This window comes from Hylobates moloch, unplaced genomic scaffold (genome assembly GCF_009828535.3).
Source record: "Hylobates moloch isolate HMO894 unplaced genomic scaffold, HMol_V3 SCAFFOLD_1, whole genome shotgun sequence".
Lineage (NCBI taxonomy): Eukaryota > Metazoa > Chordata > Mammalia > Primates > Hylobatidae > Hylobates > Hylobates moloch.
This window is the reverse complement of record NW_026652276.1, coordinates 38,327,019-38,342,605: the sequence shown is the minus strand read 5'-3', so window position 1 is coordinate 38,342,605 and position 15,587 is coordinate 38,327,019. Positions and strand designations below refer to the sequence as shown.

General features: G+C 40.0%; 1 protein-coding gene across 2 annotated transcripts in view; it reads left to right on the top strand.

The window, feature by feature from the left end:
* CD28 (CD28 molecule) overlaps nt 1-15,587 on the top strand; it is a 32,342-nt gene extending 16,755 nt beyond the window's left edge. The window contains exons 2-4 of one of the 2 annotated variants that reach the window (XM_032754821.2): nt 3,326-3,682; nt 6,305-6,429; nt 11,467-15,587. In XM_032754821.2, coding sequence (XP_032610712.1) covers nt 3,326-3,682; nt 6,305-6,429; nt 11,467-11,595 — 611 coding nt within the window. In that variant the 3' untranslated portion in view covers nt 11,596-15,587. The remainder of the gene's footprint in view (nt 1-3,325; nt 3,683-6,304; nt 6,430-11,466) is intronic. The other variant, XM_058427207.1, reaches the window with a different exon arrangement.

The following is a 15,587-nucleotide window of genomic DNA, read 5'->3' as shown; positions in this document are numbered from 1 at the left end:
CATTTGCAAATCACATATCTGATAAGAAACTTGTATCAAGGCTGAGGCAGGCAGATCACTTGAGGTCAGGAGTTTGAGACCAGCCTGGCCCACATGGAGAAACCCCATCTCTACTAAAAATACAAAAATTAGCTGGGGGTGGTGGTGGTCACCTCCAATTCCAGCTACTCGGGAGGCTGAGGCAGGAGGATTGCTTGATCCCGGGTGGCAGAGGTTGCAGTGAGCCAAGCTCGTGCCACTGCACTCCAGCCTGGGTGACAGAGTGAGACTCTGTCAAAATAAAAAAAAAAGTATAAAAAATGTATGAAGAACTCTAATAATTCAATAATAAAAAGATAAATAGCCTAACCAGTTAATAAATAGGCAAATGATCTGAATAGAGAGTTCTCTAAAAAGAATAGACTAATGGCTAATAAGCACATGAAAAAATGCTTAACATCATTAGTTATTAGAGAAACAGCAAATCAAACCATGATAAGATATCACTTCATGCCCACCAGGATGGCTATATTAGAAAAGATGGACAGTAACAAGTGTCAGCAAGGGTGAGGATAAATTGGAGCCCTCATTCACTGCTGGTGAGAATGTACAATGGTGCAGTTGATTTGGCAACAGTTTGACAATTCCTCAAGAAGTTAAACATAGAGTTACCATATGATCCAGCAATTTTACTGCTGGCAAATACCTAAGAGAGTTGAAAACATATGTCCACACAAAAATCTGTATGCAAATGCTCATAGCAGCATTATTCATAATAGCCAAAAAGTGATGAATAGAAAAACAAAATGTAGCATATCCATACAATGGAATATTATTTGGCCATAAAGAGTGAAGTTCTGATGCATGCTACAACATGGATGAACCTTGAAAACATTACGATAAGTGAAAGAAGCAAGACACAAAAAGCCACATATGGTACGATTCTACTTATAAAAAAAGTCCAGAATAGGCAAATTCATAGGGCCAAAGTAGATTAGTGGTTTCCAGGGATTTAAGGGAGGGAGGAAGCAGGATGATGGTAAATGGGTATGGTTTTTCTTTATGGAGTAATGAAAATGTTCTGGAATCAGATAGTGGTGATTCATTCATAACTTTGTGAATATACTAAAAAACCTCTGAATTTTACACTTTAAAACAGCAAACTTTATAGTACCTGAATTATATCTCAATAAAGTTATTATCTAAAATAAAGAAAAAAAGCTTAGTATCAATCCTTCCCCCCAGCCTAGACCAATTAAATCAGAATTTCCGGAAGGGGGAGGACTTGGGCACAGATGTTTTTTCATTTTAAAGTTCTTGATATAAAGCCAGCAATGATTTTTTAAAAAGAATTTTGTAGACATGCGTTCTTTCTATGTTGCCCAGGCTGGTCTTGAACTCCTGGGTTCAACCATTCTTCCCGCCTTGGCCTCCCAAGGTGCTAGGATCACAAAGGTGTGAGCCGTCATTCCCAGCCAGCATTGTTGATTATACAGGAGACAAAAAGCTACTATTAATTTAGTTCTATGACATTCCCTTCTTACCAAAACCAAAACAAAACACCTGTGTATATGAATTCAAATTCAGTTAAATTGTAAATTTCATTTAAAAATGAATCTCATTTATTTGGCTCTTCAGTGTGGGTAGATGGGATGTTGCTTCAAATAAACTTAAAAGAAATGCAAGTAGGTAAATAAGTATTAACATACCCCAACACAAGAGCAAAAAAATGCTTTTGTTTGCATTGAAATTTGAATCAAAGACACAAAGTGGTTTGTTGTTTTAGAAAAATTATTGAGGGCCGGGCGCAGTGGCTCACACCTGTAATCCCAGCACTTTAGGAGGCCAAAGCAGGTGGATCACCTGAGGTCGGGAGTTCAAGACCAGCCTGACCAACATGGAGAAACCCCGTCTCTACTAAAAATAGAAAAGTAGCCGGGCATGGTGATGCATGCCTGTAATCCCAGCTACTCCGGAGGCTGAGGCAGGAGAATCACCTGAACCCAGAAGGTGGAGGTTGCAGTCAGCCGAGATCACATCATTGCACTCCAGCCTGGGCAATGATTCTCAGTTTTTCAGTGCTTCAGTGGTCTCTTAGGTGGTCACAGACAACTTGGGTTTTAGTTCTGTCTTTGCTCACCATTTGTTTGGTGACTTCAGACAAACCAGCTAATGTTTCTAGGCCTTATACAGTCATTAGAAAAGAAAAAAAAAGAAATAATATTGTCATGTGCCAACAATGAGGATACCATGGGAAATGAGATCAATGTGTTCTCTTCTCTTATGGAGTTGATAAACTAGTTTCAGGTTCTTTGCTTTTAAAGATTGAACTAAATGATCTCCAGATTCTTTGATCTTTTATTGGGATAGCAGTAAAGGTAGATGATGGACCAGAGAGATAATTCCCCTCTGGAGTCTTTCACCTTTCATGATTTAAGGGAATAAATCTATCAATTTCTTGGGGAGGCTATTCTCTGAATTTGGTGTGGAAAACAAATTAAAGCAAACTCTTGGGTTATATTTTTTCTTATCTCTTCATCCCACTCTTGGAATGGGCAATAAACAAAGTAAAAATGTTTCAAAATATTTTAATTCCTTTACAAAAATCTGTATTACCACTTAAAAACAAATCTATTTGTAGGTTGGGCGTGGTGGCTCATGCTTGTAATCCCAGCACTTTGGGAGGCCAAGGCGGTCAGATCACTAGAGGCCAGGAGTTCAAGACCAGCCTAGCCAACATGGTGAAACCCCGTCTATACTAAGAAAATAGAAAAATTAGCTGGGCGTGGTGGTGCATACCTGTAATCCCAGCTACTTAAGAGACTGAGGCAGGAGAATTGTTTGAACTCAGTGGGTGGAGGTTGCAGTGAGTTGACATTGTACCACTGCACTTCAGCCTGGGCGACAGAGCAAGACTGTCTCAAAAACAAACAAACAAACAAAGAAACAGATCTATTTGTGTGTCTGTGTCAGGCAGTAAAGCCACTTCCAAATATATCACTCAGTCAGGAAATTGGCCCAATGCATGATTAATATTAATGTCTTAGAAATATAGATTTAAAAATTGTGAGTGCCTAGCTGTGGTGCTCAATGCCAACAGAAAGCCATGTACTGCCTTCCAGGTGAAAACATGCTCCATTGTTCCATTCAAAAGGGGATGAAAATAATATCAAAACGTTAACTTTTGAACTCTCAGTATAATTATCCCCCAAAGAGATCGTACATCTTCTGCCAAGAGAAAACCTTTGCTGGAGATCTGTTCATTTAGTTAATTAATACATTTTGCTTTCAGGAAGATAAATTATCCTTATATTCTTGTTCTAAGCAAATGATTTTTTTCTCCCAGGAAACAAGATTTTGGTGAAGCAGTCGCCCATGCTTGTAGCGTACGACAATGCGGTCAACCTTAGCTGCAAGTATTCCTACAATCTCTTCTCAAGGGAGTTCCGGGCATCCCTTCATAAAGGACTGGATAGTGCTGTGGAAGTCTGTGTTGTGTATGGGAATTACTCCCAGCAGCTTCAGGTTTACTCAAAAACGGGGTTCAACTGTGATGGGAAATTGGGCAATGAATCAGTGACATTCTACCTCCAGAATTTGTATGTTAACCAAACAGATATTTACTTCTGCAAAATTGAAGTCATGTATCCTCCTCCTTACCTAGACAATGAGAAGAGCAATGGAACCATTATCCATGTGAAAGGTAACATACAACTTTACCAGTGTACCACCCTAAAGTAATGGTTTTCAAATGCAGTCCTGAAAACTGGGTCGTGGTCAGTGGTGGGGTTGAATAAGGCCTAAGTGATTTGATACTAACAAAGACAATGTTTTCAGAAAATTTTTTCCCTTTACTGTAGAGGAGATTCAAGGTTATATTTTGAATATCTTTATTTTCCTTTGCTGACATTGAGCAGGAGAGTAAGTGATGAAGTTACTGCATGTGGGAATGGATCATTTTTCTCCATTCGAGTGGATCATGGCAGAAAAGAGGTTACCATTAAAATGTAAGCCCAGGTGTCCTCAAGTAACAGCTGGGTCTAATGGGTTAAGACTCAGGAAGACTCAGTTCTATTTGTAATTAATTCTTTTTTTGTGCTCCATAATCTTCCTCTGAAGTACCTTCCCATTTTCTTTTTTCTTCTTTCTTTTTCTGTTTCTTTTTTTTTTTTTTTGAGACAGACTCTCGCTCTGTCGCCCAGGCTGGAGTGCAATGGCGGGATCTCGGTTCACTGCAAGCTCTGCCTCCCAGGTTCACATCATTCTCCTGCCTCAGCCTCCCGAGTAGCTGGGACTACAGGCGCCCGCCACCACGCCTGGCTAATTTTTTGTACATTTATTTATTTATTTATTTTAATTAATTTTTTTTTTGAGACGGAGTCTTGATCTGTCACCCAGGCTGGAGTGCGGTGGCGAGATCTCGGCTCACTGCAAGCTCCGCCTCCCGGGTTCACGCCATTCTCCTGCCTCAGCCTCCTGAGTAGCTGGGACTACAGTCGCCCACCACCATGCCTGGCTAATTTTTCGTATTTTTAGTAGAGACGGTTTCACCGTGTTAGCCAGGATGGTCTCGATTTCCTGACTTCGTGACCCGCCCGTCTTGGCCTCCAAAAGTACTGGGATTACAGGCGTGAGCCACCGCACCCAGCCATTTTTTGTAGTTTTAGTAGAAACGGGGTTTCACCATGTTAGCAAGGATGGTCTCGATCTCCTGACCTCGTGATCTGTCCGCCTCGGCCTCCCAAAGTGCTGCAATTACAAGAGTAAGCCACTGCGCCTGGCCCGTACCTTTCCGTTTTCTAAAATATACAAAGAATGCTGGACTAGAAACCAGGGGACATAAAATTTTCTATTAATCAACCCAGCGATCTTGGATAAGTCACCTAACTTTTTCATAGTCAAAAACTCGGTACAACTATTAAGCAGTATTTGTGAATTAGTGAAAATAAGTCTACTGAGCTTTTGTTGACGTTACGTTCTGCCTAAATGTTAGGGAGAAAAATCATGATTCCCCAACTCAGAAGAATACGGTATTGGTAGCAACAAGTAAAATTTGATTTTTTGGTATACTTTGTGGATATATCATAGCTTTTCCTTTTTGTGGAATGATAATAAGAAACATATATGTTCAGTTTTGTACTGAATCCTAGCATAATGCCAATAAATGGTTTTTCTTCTATGCTGGAACAGAGCCATGCTGACGAAAAATAGGGTACTAAATAAGGAAAGAACTGTTAACTTAATGTGGCAGATAAGCTTTTGTGTTCTGGCAAAATAGAGACAATTAATGTGTGACTATTTTGTTTGCTGAGTCCCATTTAGATTTCTAATATCTATAACGTCCAAGCAGAATATTTTAATTGTATCAAGTCAAAGGTTAAAAAATTATGCTGTTTTGCTTGTAGCTAAGAGTGAAATATTTTTTCCTATATGAATGATATGCTACTTTAGGATAGTATTTTATATATATGTATACACACATATACACATATCATTTATATTAGAACTGAGAATGACACCAATATCCTGTACTTAGTAATTTTCAATCCTATCTGTATATTATAAATATGAGTAGGTTTTAAAAGAAATACCAATGCCTAGTTCCAGCCCTGAGATTCTGATGTAATTGATATGGGTTGAGGAAGGGCTGCTGGACATCATTATATTTTCAAACTTCTTCAGATAATTTAATGTGCAGCTAGGATTGAAAATCAATGGACTAGAGGATTTTTGGTATGCTTTCTAGTTCTAATTTTCTCTAATTTTGAATAGAATTCTATAGGTTCCTTCTCATCCCCTTTTGATTCCTAAAGATATAAAGTGATTTTTTTGTCATTATATAATCTATTAGACAGGGTTGGAGCTAGAAATTTATCCTCTGATTAGCAGTCCAGTGTTCTGACTGCCATATTAGGCTGATGATTTTCTTAAGGCTTGAAAACATGTATATTATTTAACTTATTCCAAGGATGCAGTTTAGGGTCTAGATTAACTATCTTCTGATGGGAGAAAGAGGTAAAGTTAGGTTAAGGCCATTGGAAGTCACCATTTTGAATCACACAGTAGAATCCACAAAGTCAAGTGAATACAAGTCTACCAGTGTACCATCCTAACGTAATGGCTTTCAACTGTGGTCATGAAAGCTGACCAGATCATGGTCAGTGGTGGGGTTGGGTAAGTCTCAAAGAGGAAATCTATTCACTCTAAGCTGGTGATATGTTTAATATTTTTATTTCTTCCACATTTTTCTCTGATGTTCACAAGGAAGGAAATGCACTCAATTGCTATTCCTGTATCATTTAATCCACTCTATTTTGTTTTTCAGGGAAACACCTTTGTCCAAGTCCCCTATTTCCCGGACCTTCTAAGCCCTTTTGGGCGCTGGTGGTGGTTGGTGGAGTCCTGGCTTGCTATAGCTTGCTAGTAACAGTGGCCTTTAGTATTTTCTGGGTAAGAGAAGCAGCACTGCTTTTTTGAAACTTTTCCACTGCACATGCAATCTGAACACATTCAAGAATTTTGCCTATGTGGTTTATTTTCTGTTTAATATAGGATGATGATTTTCTTTTCCCCATGCTTGAGTAGGTTCTCTTTTAGCTTGTTCAACTCTCTCTGAGATAAAAATCTGGTATGAGTTAGATTTCCCAGACGGCATTGAGTAGGTGGTGAGGCAAAATAAGAAGCTAAATGGGCAAATTAGGGTGGCGGGATTAGGAGCAGTTGCCTTTCTTCTCCCCATTTTGCAATATAATTATGACACATAAAACAGTTTTAATGTGTATATATGTATAAACACCTAGGCAACTTGGGAAGCTAGGCAACTGAAGCCAATGGACAATGTTGGCTTGATCAAAAATCATGAGAAACTTGGCTACTGAAATTGTGTATTCAAACCTAGCAGAGAAACTAGATCTGTTTATCTGAGTCATATTTTTTTTCTCCTCTGAAGCAGTTGAATTGTGTGAGGCCAAGTATGGTGCTGTCATTATGAAACTATAATGGGAGTTAGAATTTTCTGAGCTCTCACCACTGAATTGAAGTACTAACTTTTGCAAATGTTTACGTAATAAATGTGGTGTATTTTTCTTTACCTTCCTCAACATTGAATTTTTGGCCTGGGTTTGAACACATTTTGGTGAACGCATCTACAGTTAAGAACGTACCCCTGAATGACTCTTGTTCTTACTCAGAAACTTGTTAGGTACACAGTATGGTACAGAATGTATTGACTCCATGTTGTCTTTGAATTTTTTGTGGAAGTTACATGCATGGATGAGTCGTTTCTTCAATGAGAAATGTATTCTCAAGGATAAAAGACTATTTCTCTTGATAGTCTCCAAAAGACTATTTCTCTTGATATTTTCCATTTGATATTAAGTACATTTGGTGCTTAATGAATGCTTATCGGATTGATGAATAGATAACCTCCAGAGAGGTCAAATTAAATCCTTAAGTCTATTATTATCCTTAAGTCAAATTAAATCCTAGAGTCTGCCTGAAGTATGATACTCATCTGTAAGGCATAATCCATATGTACCTAATTCATAGATGGGTCAGTGATTTCTGAAAGTCATATCATGTGAAGTCATTCTGTTTACTATCAGCTTGATGACTGCGGGTACAGACCTGGATCCACAGTCATGCCTTCCTATTATCCAGTCTTAGATTCTTTTAGACTCTTCTTGGCCTATTGCCAAAGCTTATCTTTCAATTGTTCCCCACATGCTCCTTGTAGTTCAGAAGACCCTAGGGCTCAGATGGACATTTGTCAGGCTGCCTGTTGCTTACTCTGTACTTGCTGCAGGGTAAGAAACAAAGTGGTTGCTTGTTCCTGGAAATTCTTTATACTAGGTATCATCTTAAGAATTTGCCTGGCTTGCCTTCTGCAAGTTGCCCAATCCTGAAGGTGGGGCTTTGGTATTGTAAAATATTGCCTGAATTCTGCCTCTGATGTTAGTTGACTACTTTCATCTTTCCAGATCTTGGTATCTTCATCCAACTTACTTTCTAGCTTTGATCCTCTGTGGTGTTTGCTGATAAATTTAGAGTATTTAGAATTCTTAGTTCTTGTTTCTTCTTAATCTCTGGCCATTGGCTTTTATGCCTACCATATGGCTTTTCAATCTTCTCATTGGGAATCTCAACTTTCTAACTTAAAGGCCAGGTGCAGTGGCCCTTTGGGTACCCCTCCAGGAAAGGCATTCCCCTGTGATATGCTGACCTAGGTCAAAGTAATTTACTAGCTCTGCAGAAAGTAGTTTTGGGAACTACTTTAACCTTCAGTGGCCAGAGGACACGGCTCATTATTGAAAACTGATTATAAATATTCATTAGAATGTCAGTTACTATAATGAGACATCAATTTGCTGAGTGACTTGAGTCACCCAAAGGGACAAAAGCAGCTTCTCACTTTCAATGGATTTAAACCGTTCACTTTCGACTCAGACACATCGTGGACACGCTGGGTTTTTCCTTGGCAGCACTACTAATTCCTAGTGAGATTCATCTTGCTTTGTTTTAAAAAATTTTATTTTTGTTTTACTTTGTCTTACAGACTCCTTGTGAATTGGGCAGTCCTGTCATTTGTGGCCTCTTGTAGTCAATTCGGTTACCCAATAAAAACTACCACTTATCTGCATCTCAAACCTGGGTCTTTGTACTCTCTTACCAAAAGAGTATACATACAAGTTTGTCTATATTTCGTAGAATAACATAGTATTTTTTACTCTGGACTCATCTTTTCCTGCTGTTGCTGTTTAAGCAACAAGTACCTTGCTGAGTTGGGCATCTAGGCCATTATGGATCCCTGGAGTTTAGCTATTTCCTGGGTAATTTTCTGAGATCCTATTTTTGGCTGGTCTGCAGCATGCCTTGATGTAAGTTGTTGTTTTCCGGAACTTCCTGAGGGCCCATGATATGCTACTGTAGGCAGTTCTGGGTTGAGTGGGTTTCTAGGCTGAGCAGGTTTCTGGGAGCAGCTGCAGATTCTATCTCAGTTCTTGACCTGATGTTGACATTTGAGTAAATAAAGAGCTCCCTTTGGTCAAGCTGTCATAGGCCAGCACCTGTCACTGTCTTTCAATTCTCCATTCATGCAGCTGTGCTGGTAAAGCCGCCCGTTTTCCTAAAGAAATCTTTTTAAAAAACATTATGTTCCCCACTGCAGATCACAATGTGAGGAATGTAGATAGTGTGTGTACAGGTAGTGTCTGCTTTTTATAATAATACAGTAGATTCTTGAAGACCACGTACTTAAGTAGATCACCTTGCATATGCCCTGTGTATTGCTGCTGTTCCCAGGAAACAAGTGGGTAAGGCTGGCATGGGGAGAAGGGCAAAGGAGGAATGGTCCAGAAATCACATATCATTAGCTGACATTCACTGTTGAAGGGGTGGAGATGACACAGACACATACGGTAGGTACTTCCTGCACACATATGCACACATACTCAATGCACATGGGTGCTGTAGGTTCTGCATGGTGTTTGTTCCCAGCCATGCATTTGTCATTTTCATCACACTGCTGTGTTTAGAGTTAGGGTGATAATAAGTAAGTCTGCCAGCTGACAATCGCTTGAGGATAAGCATGGGAGCTGACTGCAACAGACCTTTCATTATTTTATGTGCAATGTAAAGAACCTGAGAATCAAGACTCCTTTATTACTGTGGCCTCTCTACCAGCTATGATTTGGTTTGGGTGTCTGGAGGCAGAGGCTGACACTTGGAGATTTGGCAAAGTGAGTCCTCAGGGTTGGAGTAAGTATTAAAAATGCTTCCCAGGTTATCAGCTGTTTTCTACACTCATCTGGGGACAGACATTTCCTTGGCCTCACCCCTGCCCTGCTGTGATCCTGTGCTCAAGACAGCTCTAGTCTTTCATTTACAGAAAGGATGTAGAACCAAAATAATTCTTGCATTGGAGGATGTTTAGCAGCATCTCTGGCCTCTACTCAGTAGATGCCAGTAGCATCCCTCCCCGTTGTGATGATCCAAAATGTTTTTAGACTTCACTAAATGTCTCCTGGGACAGGGATTAAGGGAGCTTGAGGTGTCAAGGATGAGGTTAGGAGGTCTGTCTTGGGCAACTGTATATATGGTAGTGTCATTCACTCAGATGAGAAACACTGGTAAAAAAAACAGCATTTGGGGGAAATCTTGAGTTTTATTTTAGACATGTTGAGTTTAGAGTGGCTTTGAGGTTTAGTCCAGAGATATAAATTTGGGTGAGTGGGTGGTAATTGAAGCTGTGAATGTGGATAAGATTGCCTAGGGAAAGAGGATAGAGTAGAGAAGAAGGCCTAGGACCAAGCAGTGAGAAATTCTAACGGCTGGTTAGAGAAGGATGAGCTTGCAAAGGAGGCAGGGAAGGAGTGACAAGACAGGTAGGATAAAAACTAGGATGTCATAGATAGCAAAGAGAAATAGTATCACAAAAAGAAGAGAGTTATCAATAGTATAGAATAATGCTGAGAGTTGAAGAAGATGAGGACTTAAAACATGTTAGCTGTGTTTAGTAACATGGAGGTCAGTGTTTTTCAAACCTTTCTTTAGCACTTACTCATGCCCCTTTGACAAGGAAGGTGTGAAGTGCTCAGGCAGGAGTGTATGGAAACAAAACCAGGGCTGAAATCATTCACTTATTTATTCATTCAGGTATCATGTCATTCATGTACAGCATATCTACTTAGGTATCGGCGTGTGTGCCAGGAACTAGGCACTTTTTTCATAATAGAGAATTCTGAATCCAGAAATCTGATGGCTTTCGGTTTTTAGATGTTTTCTGGGTCATTTTGTAAGGAATGTAAACTTTTACTATCACATTGATCCAGAAATGATGTTCCTAACCCTTAGTCAAAAATTTTGCTAAGATTCATGGTGGGTGAAACTATTGCCCTTACTTCCCTCACTTCTGGTGGAAATTCATCCTGATGGAGCCGAGCCTGTGAAAGAGAGATGAGTGTAGAAATACCCTTAAAGACATAGGAATGTACTAGTTGTCTAGAACTGTAAATTGCCCTTAGTTTGGACTCCATCTTTACAAATTTGTGGTTATTCCAGACTCTGGAGGAGCTGAAAGTCCTCTTTGGTTAATTATGGAAAAACAGCTTGTTAAGCAAAAGCTAATGTAAGAAGATCGCATTGTGGGTGGGCATAACCTAGTCAAAGGAGGAAGGGCCTTCAAGTGTATGTACATATCAACAGTGGATATGTTAATTAGTATGCATTTTTAATTCAGGTCAAATGACAGCATTGAGAGTAACAGGGATGCATTTCTCTAAAATACTTTCTTTGAGATTTTTCAAGTTCAATGTGAAGAGTCAGTAGTTGGGTGTGATTAGTCATTACCCAAGTCCAAGGTGCTCAAAAAAGGTTAGTGTTTTAGTGTCTCTGTCATTGGACAATTAATATTGTGAATAGTTGTGTCCACAGTCTTAGAACTCCTTCCATGACATTGTCCCTCCATACTGACACTTCCCTTTTCTGCAGATGAGGAGTAAGAGGAGCAGGCTCCTACACAGTGACTACATGAACATGACTCCCCGCCGCCCTGGGCCCACCCGCAAGCATTACCAACCCTATGCCCCACCGCGTGACTTCGCAGCCTATCGCTCCTGACACGGACGCCTATCCAGAAGCCAGCCGGCTGGCAGGCCCCATCTGCTCAATATCACTGCTCTGGATAGGAAATGACCGCCTCATCTCCAGCCGGCCACCTCAGGCCCCTGTTGGGCCACCAATGCCGATTTTTCTCGAGTGACTAGACCAAATATCAAGATCATTTTGAGACTCTGAAATGAAGTAAAAGACATTTCCTGTGACAGGCCAAGTCTTACAGTGCCATGGCCCACATTCCAACTTACTATGTACTTATTGACTTGACTGAGAAGTTAGGGTAGAAAACAAAAAGGGAATGGATTCTGGGAGCCTCTTTCCTTTCTCACTCACCTGCACATCTCAGTCAAGCAAAGTGTGGTATCCACAGACATTTTAGTTGCAGAAGAAAGGCTAGGAAATCATTCCTTTTGGTTAAATGGCTGTTTAATCTTTTGGTTAGTGGGTTAAACGGGATAAGTTAGAGTAGGGGGAGGGATAGGAAGACATATTTAAAAACCATTAAAACACTGTCTCCCACTCATGAAATGAGCCACTTAGTTCCTATTTAATGCTGTTTTCCTTTTAGTTTAGAAATATGTGGACATTGTCTTTTATGAATTCTGATCATATTTAGTCATTTTGACCAAATGAGGGATTTGGTCAAATGAGGGATTCCCTCAAAGCAGTATCAGGTAAACCAAGTTGCTTTCCTCACTCCCTGTCATGAGACTTCAGTGTTAATGTTCACAATATACTTTTGAAAGAATAAAATAGTTCTCCTACACGAAGAAAGAATATGTCAGGAAATAAGGTCACTTTATGTCAAAATTATTTGAGTACTATGGGACCTGGCGCAGTGGCTCACACTTGTAATCCCAGCACTTTGGGAGGCCGAGGTGGACAGATCACTTGAGATCAGGACCAGCCTGGTCAAGATGGTGAAACTCCGTCGGTACTAAAAATACAAAATTTAGCTGGGCCTGGTGGCAGGCACCTGTAATCCCAGCTGCCCAGGAGGCTGAGGCATGAGAATCGCTTGAACCTGGCAGGCGGAGGTTGCTGTGAGCAGAGATCGTGACACAGCTCTCCAGCGTGGGCGACAGAGTGAGGCTCCGTCTCAAACAACAACAACAACAACAAAACCACAAAATTATTTGAGTACTATGATGGATTATTTGTCTAACAGTTCATTCCAATCAGATCAGGTAGGAGCTTTCCTGTTTCATATGTTTCAGGGTTGCACAGTTGGTCTCTTTATTGTTGGTGTGGAGATCCAAAGTGGGTTGTGGAAAAAGCGTCCATAGGAGAAGTGAGAATACTGTGAAAAAGGGATGTTAGCGTTCATTAGAGTATGAGGATGAGTCCCAAGAAGGTTCTTTGGAAAAAGGACGAATAGAATGGAATGATGAAATTCTTGCCATGTGCTGAGGAGACAGCCAGCATTAGGTGACAATCTTCCAGAAGGTGTCAGGCAGAAGGAGCCCTGGTGAGAGCTCCTTTACAGGGACTTTATGTGGTTTAGGGCTCTGAGCTCCAAAACACTGGGCTCAGCTGCTCTGTACCTTGGAGGTCCATTCACATGGGAAAGTATTTTGGAATGTGTCTTTTGAGAGAGCATCAGAGTTCTTAAGGGACTGGGTAAGGCCTGACCCTGAAATGACCATGGATATTTTTCTACCTATAGTTTGAGTCAACTAGAATATGCCTGGGGACCTTGAAGAATGGCCCTTCAGCGGCCCTCACCATTTGTTCATGCTTCAGTTAATTCAGGTGTTGAAGGAGCCTAGGTTTTAGAGGCACATAGACTTGGTTCAAGTCTCGTTAGTAGTTGAATAGCCTCAGGCAAGTCACTGCCCACCTAAGATGATGGTTCTTCAACTATAAAATGAAGACAATGGTCACAAATGTCTCTTCCTGTAGTATAATCTCCATGAGGGCATGGCCCAAGTCTGTCTTTGTCTCTGTCTATCCCTGACATTTAGTAGCATGCCTGACATACAATGTTAGCTATTGGTATTATTGCCATATAGATAAATTATGTATAAAAATTAAACTGGGCAATAGCCTAAGAAGGGAGGAATACTGTAACACAAATTTAAACCCACTACACAGGGATGAGGTGCTATAATATGAGGACCTTTTAACTTCCATCATTTTCCTGTTTTTTGAAATAGTTTATCTTGTAATGAAATATAGGGCATCTCCCACTTTTATGTATAGAAAGAGGTCTTTTAATTTTTTTTTTTTTAATGTGAGAAGGAAGGAAGGAGTAGGAATCTTGAGATTCCAGATAGAAAATACTGTACTTTGGTTGATTTTTAAATGGGCTTCCATTCCATGAATTTAATCAGTCCCAAGAAGATCAAACTCAGCAGTACTTGGGTGCTGAAGAACTGTTGGATTTACGCTGGCATGTGTGCCACTTGCCAGCTTCTTGGGCACACAGAGTTCTTCAAGCCAAGTTATCAGATTGTATTTGAAAATGACAGAGCTGGAGAGCTTTTCGAAATGGCAGGGGCAAATAAATAAATAAATACTTTTTTTTTAATGGAAAGACTTGATCTATGGTAATAAATGATTTTGTTTTCTGACTGGAAAAGTAGGCCTACTAAAGATGAATCACACTTGAGATGTTTCTTACTCACTGCACAGAAACAAAGAAGAAATGTTATATAGGGAAGTCCGTTTTCACTATTAGTATGAACCAAGAAATGGTTCAAAAACAGTGGTAGGAGCAATGCTTTTATAGTTTCAGATAAGGTAGTTATGAAGAAAACAATGTCATTTGCTGCTATTATTGTAAGAGTCTTATAATTAATGGTACTCCTGTAATTTTTGATTGTGAGCTCACCTATTTGGGTTAAGCATGCCAATTTAAAGAGACCAAGTGTACATTATGTTCTATATATTCAGTGATAAAATTACTAAACTACTATATGTCTGCTTTAAATTTGTACTTTAATATTGTCTTTTGGTATTAAGAAAGATATGCTTTCAGAACAGATATGCTTTGCTTTGGCGATGAATTTGGGTAGAACTTGCTATTTAAAAGAGGTGTGGGGTAAATCCTTGTATAAATCTCCAGTTTAGCCTTTTTTGAAAAAGCCAGACTTTCAAATACTAATTTCACTTCAAGCAGGGTACATTTCTGGTTTGTTTGCTTGACTTCAGTCACAATTTCTTATCAGACCAGTGGCTGACCTCTTTGAGATGTCAGGCTAGGCTTACCTATGTGTTCTGTGTCATGTGAGTGCTCAGAAGTTTGAGAGAGATCCAACTTCAGCCTTGACCCCATCAGTCCCTCAGGCTAACTAACTGAGCCACCAGTCCTCATGGCTATTTTAATGAGGATATTGATGGTTAAATGGATGTCTCATCCCTTATGCCAGCCATTTGCACTGCCAGATGGGAACTCTACCACACCTGGATACTGATCCCAAAGTGTTAAATTCAACTACATGCTGGAGATTAGAGATGGTGCCAATAATGGACCCAGAACCAGGATCTTGATTGCTATAGACTTATTAATAATCCAGGTCAAAGACAGTGACATAGACTCTCTCAAGACCTGGGGTGAGGGAGTCTGTGTTATCTGCAAGGCCATTTGAGGCTCAGGAAGTCTCTCTTTCCTATAGATATATGCATACTTTCTGACATATAGGAATGTGTCAGGAATACTCAACCATCACAGGCATGTTCCTACCTCAGGGCCTTTACAGGTCCTATTTACTCTGTCTAGAATGTCCTTCTGTAGATGACCTGGCTTGCCTCATCACCCTTCAGGTCCTTGCTCAAGTGTCATCTTCTCCCCTAGTTAAATTCCCCCACACCCTGTCTGCTTTCCTTGCTTATTTTTCTCCACAGCATTTTACCATCTCTTACATTAGACATTTTTCTTATTTATTTGTGGTTTATAAGCTTCATGAGGCAAGTAACTTTGCTTTGTTTCTTGCTGTATCTCCAGTGCCCAGAGCAGTGCCTGGTATATAATAAATATTTATTGACTGAGTGAA